At 46.9% G+C, this 16,161-nt stretch overlaps 1 protein-coding gene across 1 annotated transcript in view; it reads left to right on the top strand.

Annotated features, from left to right (window-relative positions):
- Positions 1-16,161, top strand: part of RALGAPA2 (Ral GTPase activating protein catalytic alpha subunit 2) — a 93,231-nt gene that overhangs the window by 11,664 nt on the left and 65,406 nt on the right. Inside the window, exons 4-20 of the mRNA XM_017730418.1 lie at positions 1,153-1,210; positions 2,498-2,541; positions 2,976-3,150; positions 3,552-3,667; positions 4,860-4,998; positions 5,430-5,629; positions 6,581-6,808; positions 7,065-7,238; positions 8,099-8,236; positions 8,832-8,980; positions 9,152-9,263; positions 9,951-10,188; positions 10,703-10,867; positions 12,046-12,186; positions 13,476-13,613; positions 14,147-14,229; positions 15,072-15,162. Of these exons, the coding sequence (XP_017585907.1) occupies positions 1,153-1,210; positions 2,498-2,541; positions 2,976-3,150; positions 3,552-3,667; positions 4,860-4,998; positions 5,430-5,629; positions 6,581-6,808; positions 7,065-7,238; positions 8,099-8,236; positions 8,832-8,980; positions 9,152-9,263; positions 9,951-10,188; positions 10,703-10,867; positions 12,046-12,186; positions 13,476-13,613; positions 14,147-14,229; positions 15,072-15,162 (2,389 nt within the window). The remainder of the gene's footprint in view (positions 1-1,152; positions 1,211-2,497; positions 2,542-2,975; positions 3,151-3,551; positions 3,668-4,859; positions 4,999-5,429; positions 5,630-6,580; positions 6,809-7,064; positions 7,239-8,098; positions 8,237-8,831; positions 8,981-9,151; positions 9,264-9,950; positions 10,189-10,702; positions 10,868-12,045; positions 12,187-13,475; positions 13,614-14,146; positions 14,230-15,071; positions 15,163-16,161) is intronic.

Below are 16,161 nucleotides of genomic sequence, written 5' to 3'. Positions count from 1 at the left end.
GCCTGCTTTACGTTTTTATTCTGGTTAGCCTTTTAGAAATGCTAAATACTGTGTGGGAGCACTTGCTATGGTGAAGGTGCGCAGGAGGACCAGCCTGTCTGTGACCTGAGGTCCAGCTCCCTCTGTCCATGAACTTGTCATGACTTCCATCTTCTGCCATGGAGAAAGGAATGTTCCATTTCCAAAAAGACTATTTTGAGTGTTGTATATAATCTCTGAAGCCCTTTATTGTCGGAAACAAGAGGTCTGTCCTGCTCCACGTCCCGAGCACATGCTCTGGCAGCAGTGCTGGCTCGTGTCGCCTGGCTCCCAGGGGTGGCCCTCAGTGCCAGTTACTTTCTGGGCTGTGATGCTGTTTGTTTTGTGTGCAGAACACCCCCAAACTGTTGCTTAAGTGACTTATCATCCATTTGCATCCTGCATGTGGTGTTGCTGAGAACTTAACGGCGCTTTGCTGCCCAGGAATTCGTGCCAGTGATTTTGTTTGATAGTTGCAAGGAGGAGCTCTGACCATCAGTCATTTATGACACTGTTTAATTTCACTTGATTTCCAAAAGTAAATGTTTAAAACTGGTTTCCTGTTTAAACATGTCTTCCTAATTCCTTATTTCAATGCCTGCAAAGCCCGGGGATTATTGGCTGAGTGCTTTATGAACTGCCCGTGCTGGGGATTCAATTAGTCTGGCTGCGCGTAATTTGGCGCGGGCGCAGCGAGCCGCTGCAAGCACAGGTAGAGGAGCTCTGAGGAGCAGGAGCTGCCCCGCTGTTCCCTGTGCCTCAGCCGGGGAGTGGAGCCTGGCAGCTGGGGGAAACACTGACCTGAGCCGCAGCGGGAGTCGTGGCGGGCGCTGCAGAGAGTGCCAGCCCCAGGCGGCTGCTCGGACGCGTGTGAGCCCTTCCGCAGCAGGCCGGGGGAAAGGAAAGGGCTTCAGATCTGCCTCGTGGTGCGCGTTCAGGAGCGCTCCGAGCGTCCTTCTCCGCAGCCAGAGGAAAGTAGTGGACACGAGTCCTTGCCAGGATAGGTATTTGCTTTTCTGTTTTGTCCCCTGTGCACGTGTTCCCCTTTTATTTGTGTCCTGTGTATTCGTTTCTCTGCATCCTCCGATGAGCCGGTTTCATGACGGAAAATTTGACTGGTTTTGTTTCCTGCAGAAAATATTGCAGCTACTACCCGAGAGGATTTTTTATCGATGGCATTTTCGCAGCATAGGTAAGAAGAAACGGTTTAATACAAAAAAATATAAACTTTCTACTAGTAGGTAAGAAGAAACGGTTTAATACAAAAAAATACAAACTTTCTAGTAACTTTTTTGGGATTGGTTGTTCTCTTAATGGGCGATCTGCCTTTGAGAGTGGAATTATGAATGTGTGGTATTTGTGCCAGCGTGGCCCCAGCTGTCTTTCCCAGATTCTCGTGAAATGGAGGATTTTCCCAGCGTCCCGTTAGAATATGGCCTTGGCCATGACAGACACAAGGTAGCCATGGGTGGCCTCCTCAGACCAAGACTGACTGTTCTTTCCCCAAGCTCCGATGGTATTGGAGCTTCTGGAAGGAGGGAAGGAATAGGAGAGGAGTCTGGCAGAGAGCCGTCTTGGATGGCCAGAGCACCTTGAAATCCAATGGAGTGGTTTAGCTCCATAATTTCCTCAGAATCAGATGCCTTGGATTCATCACTGCTTTTAAAATTCTGCTTCCAAATGCCACCAATGTGGTACCAATGGGTTTTTATGTTGCTTATTAAAATTTTGGGGGGGGTTCTCTTCCTTTCAAGTAGGACTTTTTTGTTGTGGTTGGGGTTGGTTTGCAGCACCGTCTGACTGGCTGCCATGTTTGTCATCAGAACAAGGAATTGCTGTTGCAGAAGAACAATGAGCGGAAGCTAAAGGTCAAGGGAAGGGCTGTTGTCACATTTCCACTCAGCACTGACATAAGTAAGAGGAGGCATCTGCCTGGCCACTTCACAGCAGTTCAGCTGAACTAGTCCAGGCCAAATTGGTTCCAGTCAGTTGCTTTGTAGCTGACATATTCTTTATGCTGCTATTGAGTGGTCATTGTGGTGGGATAATTTTTTATCTGTGTCCAAAAAAGGACGTACAGAATTCGGCAGAGCATTTATTTACAGCTCTGCCTTGCGATTTCCTTTTGCTTAATGTTCATAGGTGTTCATACGTGTTTCCTGTATGTGTTAGTAATTCCCATTCAATCCTGTGAAATGGTGAGATCTTGAGGAGGAATGTACGTCATTCGCAGATCTTGCTACTAACGAAAATAATTTGAGGTGTGGTCCTCTGACGAAACCCACAGTACCCCACTGGAAAGATGCATCATGGCTAATCTTGGGCAGTGGTGATCGTAACTAGATTCAGTTGGGGCTTTCCCCCCATAGCTGTGTTAAACCCCAGAGTAAATGGCATTAAAGTAGCCTTTCATGGAATGTTTTTGAAAACATTGTTGTGGGAAGTGTCTGAGAGTGTCTACTTAATTTTCCTGATCCAGGGTCGATTCTGAAGAAGCTTCTGCACACTGGAAATTCTCTCAAGGTATTGCATTGGTGTTTTCATATTCCGTTTCACTTTATGAAGTATATTACTTTGCACCTTTCCAGTGTCTGTGTTTTTCAGATTGTTAGACTTTGTAATTTTTTCTTACTCACCTTCCAACCAGAAGTTTTATTAATGCCATCCTCGATTATTTGGGTATTTGTTTTCAGTCATTTTTCTGCTCTAGTGACCTTTGTAAAGTTACCTGACGAAGGTATAAGTAGATAATGCTTAATATCTAGTTTTTTCAGCTCTCTCTGGCATTAAAGCTAGGATTATATTAATAATGTGAGTACCCTTGGTATGATGGCAAGACTTTGCAGCACCTAGCTGGGATGAAAGCACTCGCCCTGCCTGCTGTGAACTATTTGTCCGCATTACGGCACTTACAGAGCTGTTTTGCTGCCTTTTCCCCCAAATCCACGCCCTTGCAGCTCAGATGCGAAGGCATCCGCCTGTTCCTGCTGTGGCTCCAAGCCCTGCAGACCAACTGCGCCGAGGAGCAGATCCTGATGTTCGCCTGCCTGGTGCCCGGCTTTCCCCCGCTGCCGTCGTCGCGCGGGCCCTGCACCCTGGAGAGCCTGGTCAGCCCTCCGGCCGCGCCCGACGGTGAGCGGCTCCCGGGGCTCTCCGGGGGGGAGGTGGCTGTCCTGGCGTCCCGAGCCGTCTGCGGCGTGTCCGGCTCCGGAGCCGCTCGATGCTGTCCCTCTGAGCGGCCGGGGTTTGCTGTTTGGCGCTCGGGTGGTTTTGATTCGGATGCAGCAGTATAGGAGCATTTTGCTGCCAGCTAAGCAGGGGTGGAGGTTTCCACCTCGTTGGTTCCCCTGCCGGTGCCAGCCCTTCCAAGCCCCCAGGGATCTGGTGCAGTCCTCCATGGGATGTGCTAGGACTTTGGGCATCCGAGCAGCTTGGTAGTGCACTAATGGGTGTTTCCAAATCAGTCCTTTATATAAAATATCTTCTTATCTCACTGCTTTCATGTGTGCTATGATTAAAATATTTGGTTTTAGCCAAGATTTTTCCAGAAGAAATAACGCCGCTTTTGCCAGCTGTCTCTGGAGAGAAAATTGCTGAAGACCAAACCTGCTATTTTCTTCAGCTCCTGTTAAAATACATGGTAATTCAGGTGAGGAGGACGTGTGTTTGTAACCGCTCGTATTTGGGGCGGGAAATTAAGCCTACACTTAGTCTGTGTGGAGCTGGGCTTACCCTTCCCCAGCACTTCTTTTACTCTTGTTTTTAAATGGAAAATCATCCCAAAGGTTATTTCCTCATGCCATTTTTGGTGAAAATAAGAAGTTTGTCCCACTTCTGTGATAAGAATTAATGAACGTTATCCAAACTTGCAGAGTGACTGAATATTTTATGTACTCGTGATTGCATTTAGAAAATTGGTGTGGGGTGAAGCTTCAATTTGTTCTCTTTGGGCACACACCTAGATGAAAAGAAATGTAAAGGACCACTGGAGGAGGAGATAGAGAGATGGCTTCTGAGATGCTTTTAAAAGGATGCAAGTAACATGTACATAAAATTTAATTAGAAGTAGATCAGATGAATCTGTGCAGGAAATAAATTAAGATAATGTATATATTTAAAAAGTACAAATTAAGCAACATTTGAAATAAAGTGGAAGCTGTGCAGACAATGAACATTAAAGAGCTTGGTATTAAAAAAAGATAAATCATAATTAAATGCTTTGAGATACACTTTTCAGTATGAAAAGGCAAGACCAAAATAGTGTTTGGAAGGGGTTTTGTCATCTTGAATAAACGCTTTATTTTTAAAAGTGGCTGTATGAAATTATCAGCTTCCTCCACAGCACCCTTTGTTTTACATATCAGAGTCTCCCAACGCTTCAGTTAAAAATAGGATTTCACTCTTCTTTTTATACTCTTTTTACGTGTTCGGGATCTAAACAGACCTGCTTGCACTGTAAATCCCATTGCACAGTGGTTCCAGTGTTTGTTTGTTTGTGTTTAGTGTGATGAGGAAGATATTTATGATAAAAGTATAGCTCAGAGTAACTTTGTCAAAACGTAGGAAGCCAATTTACCGAAAGCAGAGTATGACAGTTCCTGTCCTTCCCCGATTGGAAGAGCGCAAACCCGCTGGTTTCCACTGAGCTCGCTGTCTTTGGGGCGCTGCTTTATTCCTTACGTTCTTACTGCGGTTTGCAAAGGTGGTTTTTGTTGCTGTGCTGGTTTTCCACCTCTTGCTGAAGTGAGGTTTCTCGGTTTTTGTGTTCAGGGTGAAACAATTGTCAGTGTAACACGTTAACTTGAAGCTTTTTGTTTGTTTCTCTTAAACTCCTGACAAAGGCTGCAAGCTTGGAGTGGAAGAACAAGGAGAACCAAGACACTGGGTTTAAGTTCCTCTTTACCTTGTTCAGAAAATACTATCTTCCTCACTTGTTCCCATCTTTTACAAAGCTAACCAACCTCTACAAACCTGTGCTTGGTAAGTGGTGGGTCTTGCCTTTGAAGTAGAAAAAGCCAGAGCCCGCTCTTGGCAGCATCTCTGTTGCCTGCTGGTGTGCTGCTGCAGGTCTGTGGGATGGGGGATTTTTTCCTCCCCAGTTCCATGTAAAATTACCTTACGCTGTAGCAGGAGTGGTTCTCTGCTTCAGCTTTTGCCCTTCCTTTTGCAGCCCTTCTCTTTTGCTTTCCTTTGTTTTGAGCGATACAAGTGATAGCCTCAGGGAAGGTCTGTGCTGTTATGCTCTCCTGAAGAGAGATAAAGTTAGGATAGAATACAAGCATTAATACAGTAAAAGCAGTCAGTCACTGCATCTGTTACTTCTTGGGTGATGTGCTTGGTGCATTTAGCCCGAGTTGGGAAGCAGTTGCTAAGATTCCACTTTGTTTCTCCCTTCCTTTTTGTCCCACCAGACATCCCCGATATCAGGCCGAGGCCGGTGTACGTCACTGCAACACGGAACAACGAAAGTGTCTACTGCACAAAAATCCCCTACATGGCAGCTCGAGTTGTTTTTATCAAGTGGCTCGTTACCTTCTTCCTCGAGAAGAAGTATTTAACTGCTGTTCAGAATACAAAAAACGGAGAAGAAGTGCTGCCTAAAATTATTCAGGTGGGCTTTAAAGTTTACCTCTCTCCTTGCATACGTGCTGACCTTGCAAGTGATCTCACTGTGCTGACAGCTGAAGCATAAGGAAATGCTACCCCATAGTGAATAAATTACATAGCTGCTTATTTGCTTTTCTTTTTCATTGAAGGAGGAGGAAATATCCAAGGAAAACATTTCAGTAATTCACTAGAAGTTTTTTTTCTGCCCCCCCCATATAACTTGTTGCATTACCAGCTTCAGCAGTATTATATTTAGACTCTTGGGATTTACTCTGTGAGCTGTCATACTGGGTGGTTCCATGGACCATTTCCCAGCAACATCAAAGGCTGCTTTGTTTTCCTCTCGGTTGCAGCAGCTGTTTACAATGAGATATTAGAGGAATATTTTGTTTATAAGCTCCTGGTTGAGACTTCTCTAGAATTAGATGCCTCACAATGAATTTTATAAATTGATGCTTTTGAGACACTCTCCAGCTTCCCGTTAAGAATTTAGAGTCAATGTCAGCTTACATTCTGTCTTGAACCATAGGTGAGTGTCAGCTGTGGGCTCAGCTCAGCAGAGAAGCAGCACAGTTTGAGAGCTTGCAGAATACATGCAGTGCCAGAGCAAAACCTGGCAAAAAGTTGTAGGGCACAATAATGTTCTACGATCCATCTTTTCCCCAAAAAATTTGTCTCCACTGTGTCTGTGCCTTCCTCCACACTCTTAGTGTGGAGTGAACAATCCTGGCAGTTGTGTGCTGTAAGGAAGCGTAAAGGCAGATTCCTTCTTGGGTCGAGCAGTAGGCTGCAATTTGCCGTGCCTGGCTGCTGGGGCCGCACTGCTGTGCCAGGCGGGGTACCCCGCGCGGCGTGTCAGAGCCCCCGAGGCGTGATGGGTGCTGCGTTACGGGGTCTGGGTGCTGCGTTACGGGGTCTGGGTGCTGCGTTACGGGGTCTATGCTGTGCCGTGCAGACGGTCGGCGTGAGCCAGGAGAAGAGCACCGAGCTGGAGGGCGGCGCGGCGCCCGCGGGCGAGCAGGACCGGAGCCACTCCAACAGCAGCACCCTGTCCGACAGGCGCCTCAGCAACTCCAGCCTCTGCAGCATCGAGGAGCAGCACCGCAGCGTCTTCGAGATGGTGCAGAGGATCCTCCTCTCTACGCGGGGATACGTCAACTTCGTCAACGAGGTGTTCCGGCAGGTCCGTGCCCGGGGCTGCTTGCCGCCAGGGTTTTTATTTCCGACGGGGATGGGTGGTTGTGAGAGACACCGTGGGGGTCTGGTAACCGGGCCAGCTTTTAGCTTGGGCTCCTTCCTGGCTCTAGTTTAGCGATCAGATAATGGAATTGTTGTGGAACTGAAGCTTGCTGCTTCAGGTGGCGGTGTGGGTGGTGGGTGTGTGTGTATGCACCGCGTGTCCTAGGTAGAGTGAAATCTCTGAAAACTTTCCATTTTAGGCTTTTTTGTTGCCGCCTTCTGATATATCCGCAACACGGAAGGTGGTTAAAGTGTATCAGAAGTGGATACTGCAGGAGAAACCCGTGTTCATGGAGGAGCCAGACAAAAAGGAGGACAGCCAGGACGCTGTTGCTCCCTTGGAAGACTCCTCAGTGCAAACAGACGGTAAACATGTATGGTATCCCTGTTCCTTACTTTGCTCTGTCCACTGCAATATGGGGCTTTCCACCTCACTGTGTAGAGGAGTAACAATTAAAAAGTGTGTGGGCAATAAAGGTTAAGAAATGCTTTTATTTAAGGGCTCACAACTGAAATAGTTATTGAGCATCCGGCAGGACTTAAACGGGGAAGGTTTGCAGCTGGTTTGGGAAACATCAGTTGTGGTTATTCTCTGCCTGCAAAATACGACAGCAGGAGCTTCAGGGAAGAAACTCTGACAGGTTCTGTGGTGCTGAAATTGACTGTCTGCCGGCCTAAGGCACGGAGAACTGTTTCATTTTGGTGGTGCTTAAAAATTTGGCAGTATGTATTAATTCGTGCATACTGGATGAAACATTTGGAACTGGACACTTTCCTTACTCTAGGAAATGAAAGTGTAGATACACCGCACATCATCTTTTAATACCCTGTTTTGAACCATCAGCAAGGGTTCTTTGACACTCTTGATGCTGTTTAAAGGGAAGTTTTCTAGTACTGAGGAAGATGTTTGATTTGTAAAACAGTGAGAATTACAAGGTTTTTTACTTTATTTCCTAGAGAATTTATAGTTTTGCCAGACTTAAATTCAAGTGTTACTACAAGCAGTTACTACAAAAAGTGGTGTAAGACATTTTAAGTCACGTACTTCCTAAAACTTCAGTGGGCCTTTAAATTCCACGTTTGGAAATTAAGAAGCAATAGACAGGAATTCCCTTCGGGAGTGAACGTATGCGGCGATAATTCCCTCATTTTTGCTGCTGGCCTCAGGGATGGTTTTGTCTCAGTCTGGGTGCGTTCCTTTCTGCCCTGTCACTAACCGGGCTGTGTTTGGCAGCTTTCCTCGGAGGCCTCCGGGCACAAGCGCTCCTCCAGCTGGGGCAGGACCTACTCCTTCACCAGCGCCGTCAGCAGGGGCTGCGTGCTGGAAGACGAGGACAGGGATGTGAAAGCTGGTGCCCAGGCTGCGCTGCAGGTGTGCTGGGGGGGAGCGAGGGGACACGCTGTGACCTACCTGGTCATGGAACTTATGCTGCAAATTCTGTTACAATCTCCCAGGTGGAGGAAAAGAACTACCAGGGCTTGATTGGTTTTGTAAGGCGCAACTTGGACTTCGTGTATCACTCTAAAACATGCATGTCAAACCACGTGACCGCATCTTAAAGCCAGATATCCATATTTTAACGTGGGAAGGTTAATTTCTTTTCCTACTGCAGGTACTAGGAATTAATCAGAAACCATGCATTTAGTTTTGCCAAGCTTCATTTATTGTAAATACTGGTGGCTGTTTAAGTATATGATGGCAGGAAATGAGTGGCTGTAGGAATGTCCTCTTTCCTGCCCAAGCAGAAGAGACACCCACAGACCCCGTACTGAGCCTTGGTGGGTCTGCGATGCCACCTGGCTGCTTGCTGGAATAACACGGGAAAATAAAGTGATGGGTAAAACCAGACACTTGCCCTAAGGACAGGGAAAGGTTTAACTACAGGAGCATGAGGGTTTTGTTGTGAGTCTCGGCCTGTTTTCGTTCCTAACACTGTGCAAATGGACTGTCAATGCCTCTGTCGAAGGTATTCCTGACAAACTCGGCGAATGTTTTCCTGCTGGAGCCGTGCACTGAGGTCCCTGTGCTGCTGAAGGAGCAAGTGGATGCTTGCAAAGCTGTTCTCAGCATCTTCAGGCGCATGATAATGGAGCTGTCAATGAACAGAAGGACGTGGTAAGATTAGTAGGGCATCATTTAAGAGAAACAGTTTTTGCAGTCCGCAGCCACCTAAGGTGTTTTGCACGTGATCTGTAAAGTCTGAAGTCTGACCTCGTTCTCAATAAATAAGGCTTGCTAGAGGACAATGAGCGGTGCACTAACAGAACACGTTTTGTTTTGGATCAGGGAACAGATGCTGCAGGTACTCCTCAGAATAACAGAAGCTGTGATGCAGAAGCCAAAAGAGAACCAGCCAAAGGACACATTTGCTCAGAGCATGGCAGGGCTGCTGTTCCGAGTGAGTGAGTGGGGCTGCTTGGTCTGTTCTGGCACAAGTGCCCGCAGTTTCAGTCGAGTACTGTGAAACCTGCTTGTGTTACTGTGGAGGAGGGGTTTTTCCTGTTTTGCTAGTAATTGTTTTGTAAACTGTTCCTAGCGGAGGGGGAGCTGGGTTTGCCCCGCTCTTCAGGGCTCCGTTACAAAGCCTGGTAGCACAGGCAGGCATGGCCTCTGTGGGATATTTTCAGTGAGTGTCTCTAAAGTGTAAGATTCAAGTAACTGTTTTCCTAAAAGTCCAGGTGGCAAATCAGAACTGAGTCATGCTGAGGGAGAGAGACATTTATGCTTCCTGCTGTACTTCCAGCCTGGACAGCGTAACTGGGCATGTAGCACCGCCCCAGAGCTCGGTCCCTGCTGCTGTTCTGTGGGTGTGGGACAGCTCTTCATTCATTGCGCTGTTGCTGTACAGCCTGTTAACATTTAGACAGCCTGAAATATTTCTAGATTTCCTTCAGTAACTTTGGCCACTTCTATTCCTGGGAGTGTTTTTTGAAGGATAATAGCGCTGCACATCAGCTGTGCCTCACCAAGAGCCCGTGCTGATGTGCGGGTCGGAGCAGGCTCCGTCGGTGCGTGGGCTGGGCTTGGCATGCTGAACTCATCTTGTCAGACCTGCCCGAGCTGCCACTGGTGTCTCTTCCCTCAGACCCTCATTGTGGCTTGGATCAGAGCAAACCTGAGCGTGTACATCTCTCGGGAGCTGTGGGATGAGCTGCTCAGTGTCCTGTCCGCCCTGACGGACTGGGAGGAGCTCATCAACGAGTGGGCCAACATCATGGACTCCCTGACAGCAGTCCTGGCCAGGACCGTGTACGGCGTGGAGATGACAAACCTGCCCCTGGACAAGCTCAGTGAGCAGAAGGAAAAAAAGCAGAGAGGCAAAGGTTAGTCTTTGTGCTTCAGTGCTTTTTGTATTGAGGCAGTTAAATATCCAAGCTTAAGCTTAAAAATTAATGTAACGTTAAACACTGCTTAATCTGCTCTTAGAACCTGTTTAATCAAATGTGAAGCACTTTGGGTTTGTGTATTGTCATCCTTCACTGGGGAGGAGAGGTGGATTGGGGTCAGGCTGTTTGGCAGGCTGGGGTCAGCACCTACAGTCAGTGCTTTCTGGGAAGCAGAAGTGAGACGTGGTTCCTGTGCTGTAGGCTGACACAGGCAACTCTGAAAATTCCTTTGCGTGTGTTTTTGGTAAGGTTTCTAATTTACAGTATTTTAGCTGCTCTTACATTGAAATCGATGTGTGTGGTGAAGCACCAGTTGGTTTTCATTAATAGTAGAGGTTAATCTGTGTGGTTTAAAGTATTAATATTTGTCATGTCCGAGTCCATTCGTACTTCAGCAAAAATACGTGCCGAAGCGTCCAGTGCCGGAAAATTTTGTGTTCTTCATCTCCAGGTGGTGTTCTGGAGCCTCAGAAGACAGCTGTAGTAGGAAGATCTTTTTCATTAAGCTGGAAAAGTCATCCTGAAGTTGTGGAGCCGATGAGATTCAGAAGTGCCACAACCTCTGGGGCCCCAGGAGTGGAGAAAGCAAGAAATATCGTCCGTCAGAGAGCCACAGGTTAGACCACAGCTAAGTGCTCTGGTACCCAAACACGCAGTCACACGCGGGCTTTAAATCTGCCTTTGAGGGATGGCTGCTGCCAAAAGCAACTTAATTATTAACTGCCCCATCAGAGAGGTTGCATGTCCGTGTTTGGAATGTCTTGGCCGGTGTGAATCACAGAGTCAAGGTCCTTTGGGAAAGTCTATACGTAAGCTTTTAGCTACAGGACACCGAATTGCGAGTTAAACCTGTGCACATTAGGGGCTTTTCTAGAGAAGTACGTTGCTATTTTTATTGGTTCCTAAGAAAGCATCTGCTGCTGGCAGGCACATAACAGATACTGATACAACTATTTCCTGGGAGCACAGGATAAACCAGGCGTTTAGTAAATAATTTTATCCTTTTATAGTCACTTTGTTTGCTCTCTTTTTCTTGGCATGATGAAATTTTTCTCTCACGTTTGCTTCTGGAGAGAGGAATGCATTAGAAGGGAGGCTGGGGTGAGGAATGCTGAGGGGCAATGACAGAGAGCCCAGACATGGAACAGATCCTGGTTTGTTCAAGCATTTCAGCAGTCTGAACCTGGCCTCTCTCTGTGCCATGGCAGCGTGTTTCCACGTGCCAATTCACTGGGGCAGACTCCCCTGGAAATCCCCTCCTTCGAGCAGGAGCCGCTGGGCTGCACAGCTCCCTGCCTGGTTCCTCACCAGGAGAGCTGGAAGGAGGGAGGACACTCGGTGTGGTTTGTGGCTGCAGGCTCCGTAGCCGAGCCCCCAGCCTGCGTCACAGAGCACTTTGGCAGTGGAGTCAGTTCAATCCGAGCTTCGTTTCTGAATCCAGCAAGTCCCTGTTAGTGCTCCGGTGGAGGGTTCTCTCAACTGCTGCAAAACATTTTCCTCCTTGACACCCTGCCAGAGCAGTAGGGAGAACCTGGAAGTGTTGATCCAGGGCTTTTCTTGTTTCTGTGTGTTCAGATTAAAGGCACTTCCACGCTTGCTGTGGATCAGAAATCCCTGATTATCTCCCTTTCAGTGTGAACACCATATTAACTTGTGTCTTGGGGAGAAACTCCTGGGCTTACTGTTGTAAAGCTTTATCCCAGAACATTGGGTTTTGTTGTGTTGTGACTCTCAGAGCTGCAGTATTTCATTATGTTGCCTGACGTAATCATTGCTCTATTTTTTTCCTGTAAGCTAAGCGAAGCCAGTCTATCAGCAACTGTGTCCATCTGTATGAGGCTTTGCCAGCTACTAAAAGTGTACCTCTTCTGCTTCACACTGTGAGCTCTCTCTTCCCTGGTATCTCTTACACCTCTTGCTCTCACAGACTGTCAGGTACTGTACTTTAAAGTCCTCTTTTATATCCATGTCCTTTATATTTTTGAACTGCTCTCTGTCCATTCCCTTTCTGTCTGGTTGGTTCTTCTCGGAACCTTTGCGGTGCTGCAAGCAAAGCAACTTTTGTTCGTGTTGGTGTTGAAGGTTGCCATCAATTACAGTTAGATCTGTATTGCCTAGTAACTAAAGTAAAAATTCCTGAGTTTCGCTTCTGGGAGCGATCTGTGGCTCCCGAGTCCTACCCAGAGTTGTCACCTGCAGCAGCAAGAGAAGGAGAGTTTTGCGTGTGGCGCTTTATGGCCCTTGAGGAGCTCCTGCTCTGTGAAACACCTTGGGCGCGTTTTCATCTCGAGCTGTCTTAGGGGGAACGCTGAACTTGTTCCAGGTGGTGAATTGCATTGAATGTTCTGTTTTATTGCTTTCTGTGAGACACTGGAAGTCAGCTGAAGTCAGTCAATACCAGAAACGTTGGTTTTTTGCACGCATGCCTCCCAAGATGACTTTCTGAAATACTGGCGGTGTTTATCGAGCAGCAAAGCAACATTAAAACTTGCACTCTGCTGGATGGAAACACTGGGGTGTTACTAGTTTTTTGTGGGTTTTTTCCAAAATGCTAAGAGAAATGCATTTCTACGAGCGCCGTGTTGCTCCCTAATCTCAAGAGTTCCTGTTGCTCCTTCCCTAGCATGTTGGTTTACTTTCTCTTTGAAATTTTCATGCCTCTCTCCCCTCCTTTTGTTTCTCATTTGCAGTTACAGCCAAACCAAAAGCTGTCTGGTTGGGTTTGTCCTCACAAGCTGAAGCCAAGTTACATGTAGTTCCGAGCTTTCTTTTTTCCTCTGAGTTTGTGTCTTTCTTTACTCCTCTCTTCCCCTCTTTCTGGCGGCGCTTAGGGAGCGCAGCCACCTTCTCCCCACACTGCATTTAAGGGAGTTTTGCTGCCTCTGCTCTGTTCATTCTGTTTCCAGAACGAACAGGAGCTGGCTGGGGTCTCCAGCACTGAAAACCCACTTTGTTCACTGGCCCTCCTCCCTCCTTCCTGTCAACCCCCAAAGCCGCTTCTGTCCTTTTCTAGACCTTTTACACTGCTCCTGTGTCTCTCTCTAAACTTTACAGTTTTTCTGAGGGTATTTTTGTAGAACTTAAATTAGAACTTGAAAGTTTTACCTTGGGAATTTTAAATATTGGCAAGGGTCACTTTTCCATAGAGCTGTCTTAGGCAAGGAGTTCACACGTGTGTATATATGAGCTCCTGCAAATATTTTATGTTGTCATTAAATCAACAGAAGTCGAAGAATCTCAACAGCTGGAAAGTTCAGAAGGAACAGAAACTGCAGGCTCGTTTGCAGACCAAGAGCAGCAGCTAACTCGGAGTAGCAGCGCTTCAGATATTGCAGATCAGATTCCATCTGATTTTTTTCAAGGTAATTTTAATAAAATACGGCAATACTGTGTTTCTGAAGCAAAAGTGTTGGGACTCATTCAGCCTCACAAATGCTGCTCTTACTTACTTTGGTTTCTAGCTCACCTCTGAGATGTTTTTTGTCTCGCTTTCTTAGCCACTACATAGTTGGTAAGTTGCTGGACCCTTGCGAGTTGTTGTTTTTAAGAAATGTAGAGACCACGAGTGCAAGATGTGACCTTTTGTAAAGCAGGGAGGCCAAAAATGGTACCTGGAATGTGTGTGCATTTTGTATGGAACTCCTTGACTTTTTTCCCCCCTGACTTGCATTTAAGTTTTGTGCATTCCAGCTGCGGTTGGAGTTGGGTTCCTTTCCTGTAAGTATGTTACGCTTCTGAAGGGTTTTTCAAAACGTCTTGTGTCCCATTTGAGTGTTGTATTGCCCTTAACTATAAACATGAGATGCGTAAACATCACTGAAATTTACATGAGACGTGCTGTGTGTTTGGGTCCCACAAGTGTTTATACTTCTTGTTTCCTTTCTGAAACTTCTAGGTAAAAAGGCTGGAAATTCGGCTTCAGACTCCAGATCAGTTCAGGAAAATAAGGGATACACAAAGGAGCATGAAGCCGAGCAAGTAAGACAAACCTGAAAGTCATTACTGATAAGATTCTAGCAGTGTTTTCTTTCTGGTCAGGTGCCTTTTAGCATTTAGAAACTCCGGGAAGTGAACGTGTGAAAAGTGATTAATCCCATTTCTAGCATGGAATCTGGAACTGAGCTGGAGCTGGTTGTTATCGTCCTGCTGGGTGTGATCAGTCTGTGTGTCTCCTGATCTCGTCAGCTGCCTCTGCAGGTGTATCTGTGTTCTAGTCCTACACAAGACTTCGGTCCTTTTTAAAAATATTAAACGTCAACAGGAAGTTCGTAACTTTTAGAAGATAAATAATTCATGTCTATTACAGAGCTACAGTACACTGGAATAAATGTTTGATGTAGTAAAAGTACTGATGAAAATGCTTCTCTTCAGCACAGTTCCTATCACCAGCCGTGCATGGCAGATGTTAATGTGAGTTGACGTTAGCACAGGCAAACTTCATACATTTTTAATGGCAGCTTTTGAGTGAACGGTTGGAACAACAAATGACTCAGCCTGATCATCTTTGCGAAATATGAAGGGCTGAAAGATTTTTTTATACCTTAACAGATGATTTCAGCTGTGTTTGAAAAGCACAGGTAAAAAATCCTGCTTGTTGGCCTGAGAAGCGAGGTTGTGGAAAGGAGAGTAAAGACTGAGATGGGAAAGCCTGATGTTTTCCTGAAGACATTGCGGAGCGCTTGGGCAGTCTGAATATTCCTGAGAATGTCTTGACCGGGTTGTAGCTAATTTCTCGTGACTGCATGGGCGTGAAATTTGCTGGCTGGAATGTGGCACAGTTCTAGAAGCCGTATGTGCTGAGGTGAATTTTTTCTCTGCAGGTGCTAGTGTGGAGGAGCAGCAGTACAGCGGAGTTAGATCTGAAAGCAGACTTGCAGCAACCACACGGGTATTACGGAGAGAGAGAGAAAAGTGAGTGTTTCCCTCAAGTGCGGCGGCCGAAATCAGCGTTGTGATTTTGTTGCAGACGGCCGAGCCGCGTTTCCGGGGTGCTCTGCTGAGGCGGCCGAGGATGACCCCGAGGCCGGGGCGGCCACGGGAATGGGCGCGGACCCCGCGGCGCCGCGCTGGCTCCAGCTCAGCCCCTCACAGGAGCCGGCCAACCTCACAGGTACTGCGGGCCCCAGACTGGGTATGAGCTCGCCCTTGTGTGCCCCAAAGAGGAGCTTGGGCTCTTCACTTGGCTTATACGGCACCAAGTGCCCTTCATCGTGCTCATTCAGAATTGTTTTGCCCACCCAGAGTTGAAGGAATTCGGATCGTCAATTTATTTGCCAATAAATGATGATTCAGAAGGCCACCACCCAGCTGAAGATAACTGGGCTTCTTATGGTACCAGAGCACCGCTGCCCAGCTGGGCTGCAGTAGCTGGTCACTCACGGGCCTGCCCCGCTGTTCAAGTACAATACACTAATTTTCATGTCAAACGAATGGGTTTTATTTCACAGCAGAATGGTCTGAGGAAGCGTCTTACTGTATTTTTTGACTGATAGGGAATAAGTGGTTCATTCTTTGCCATTTGTAAAGGTACCTTTCATCTAGTGATGTGAGTCAGATGTTAGTTAGGTCAGGAACCTAATGCAGCAACGTGGGAATATCTTACAGGCTGGTTTCCTAATGGATGCACAGTTGCAAGGGTATTTTTTTATATCCACTTTTCCTTTGAAATGTCTGTGCTTTAGCAAACCAGCACAGCCACTCCAGCAGCTCAGAGTGCTGCTGTAAGAAAGGTACTACTGCCCGTGGTAAGGATGATCGTGTATGATAAATGCATTGTTTATGGCTGTGGCGCAAGAATTGCCCCTTTTGAGGGTATGAAGAGAAAGGATCACGTGTAGTAACCCGGAGGGTAATGTGGAGGGAAAGGAGAAGTGGGGTAGCAGATGTGTCACTGCCCAGCAGAGCCACAGC

Source organism: Corvus brachyrhynchos, unplaced genomic scaffold (genome assembly GCF_000691975.1).
Source record: "Corvus brachyrhynchos isolate BGI_N302 unplaced genomic scaffold, ASM69197v1 scaffold133, whole genome shotgun sequence".
Lineage (NCBI taxonomy): Eukaryota > Metazoa > Chordata > Aves > Passeriformes > Corvidae > Corvus > Corvus brachyrhynchos.
Note: the sequence above shows the minus strand (reverse complement) of the source record. Positions and strands in the feature narration are given on the sequence as shown.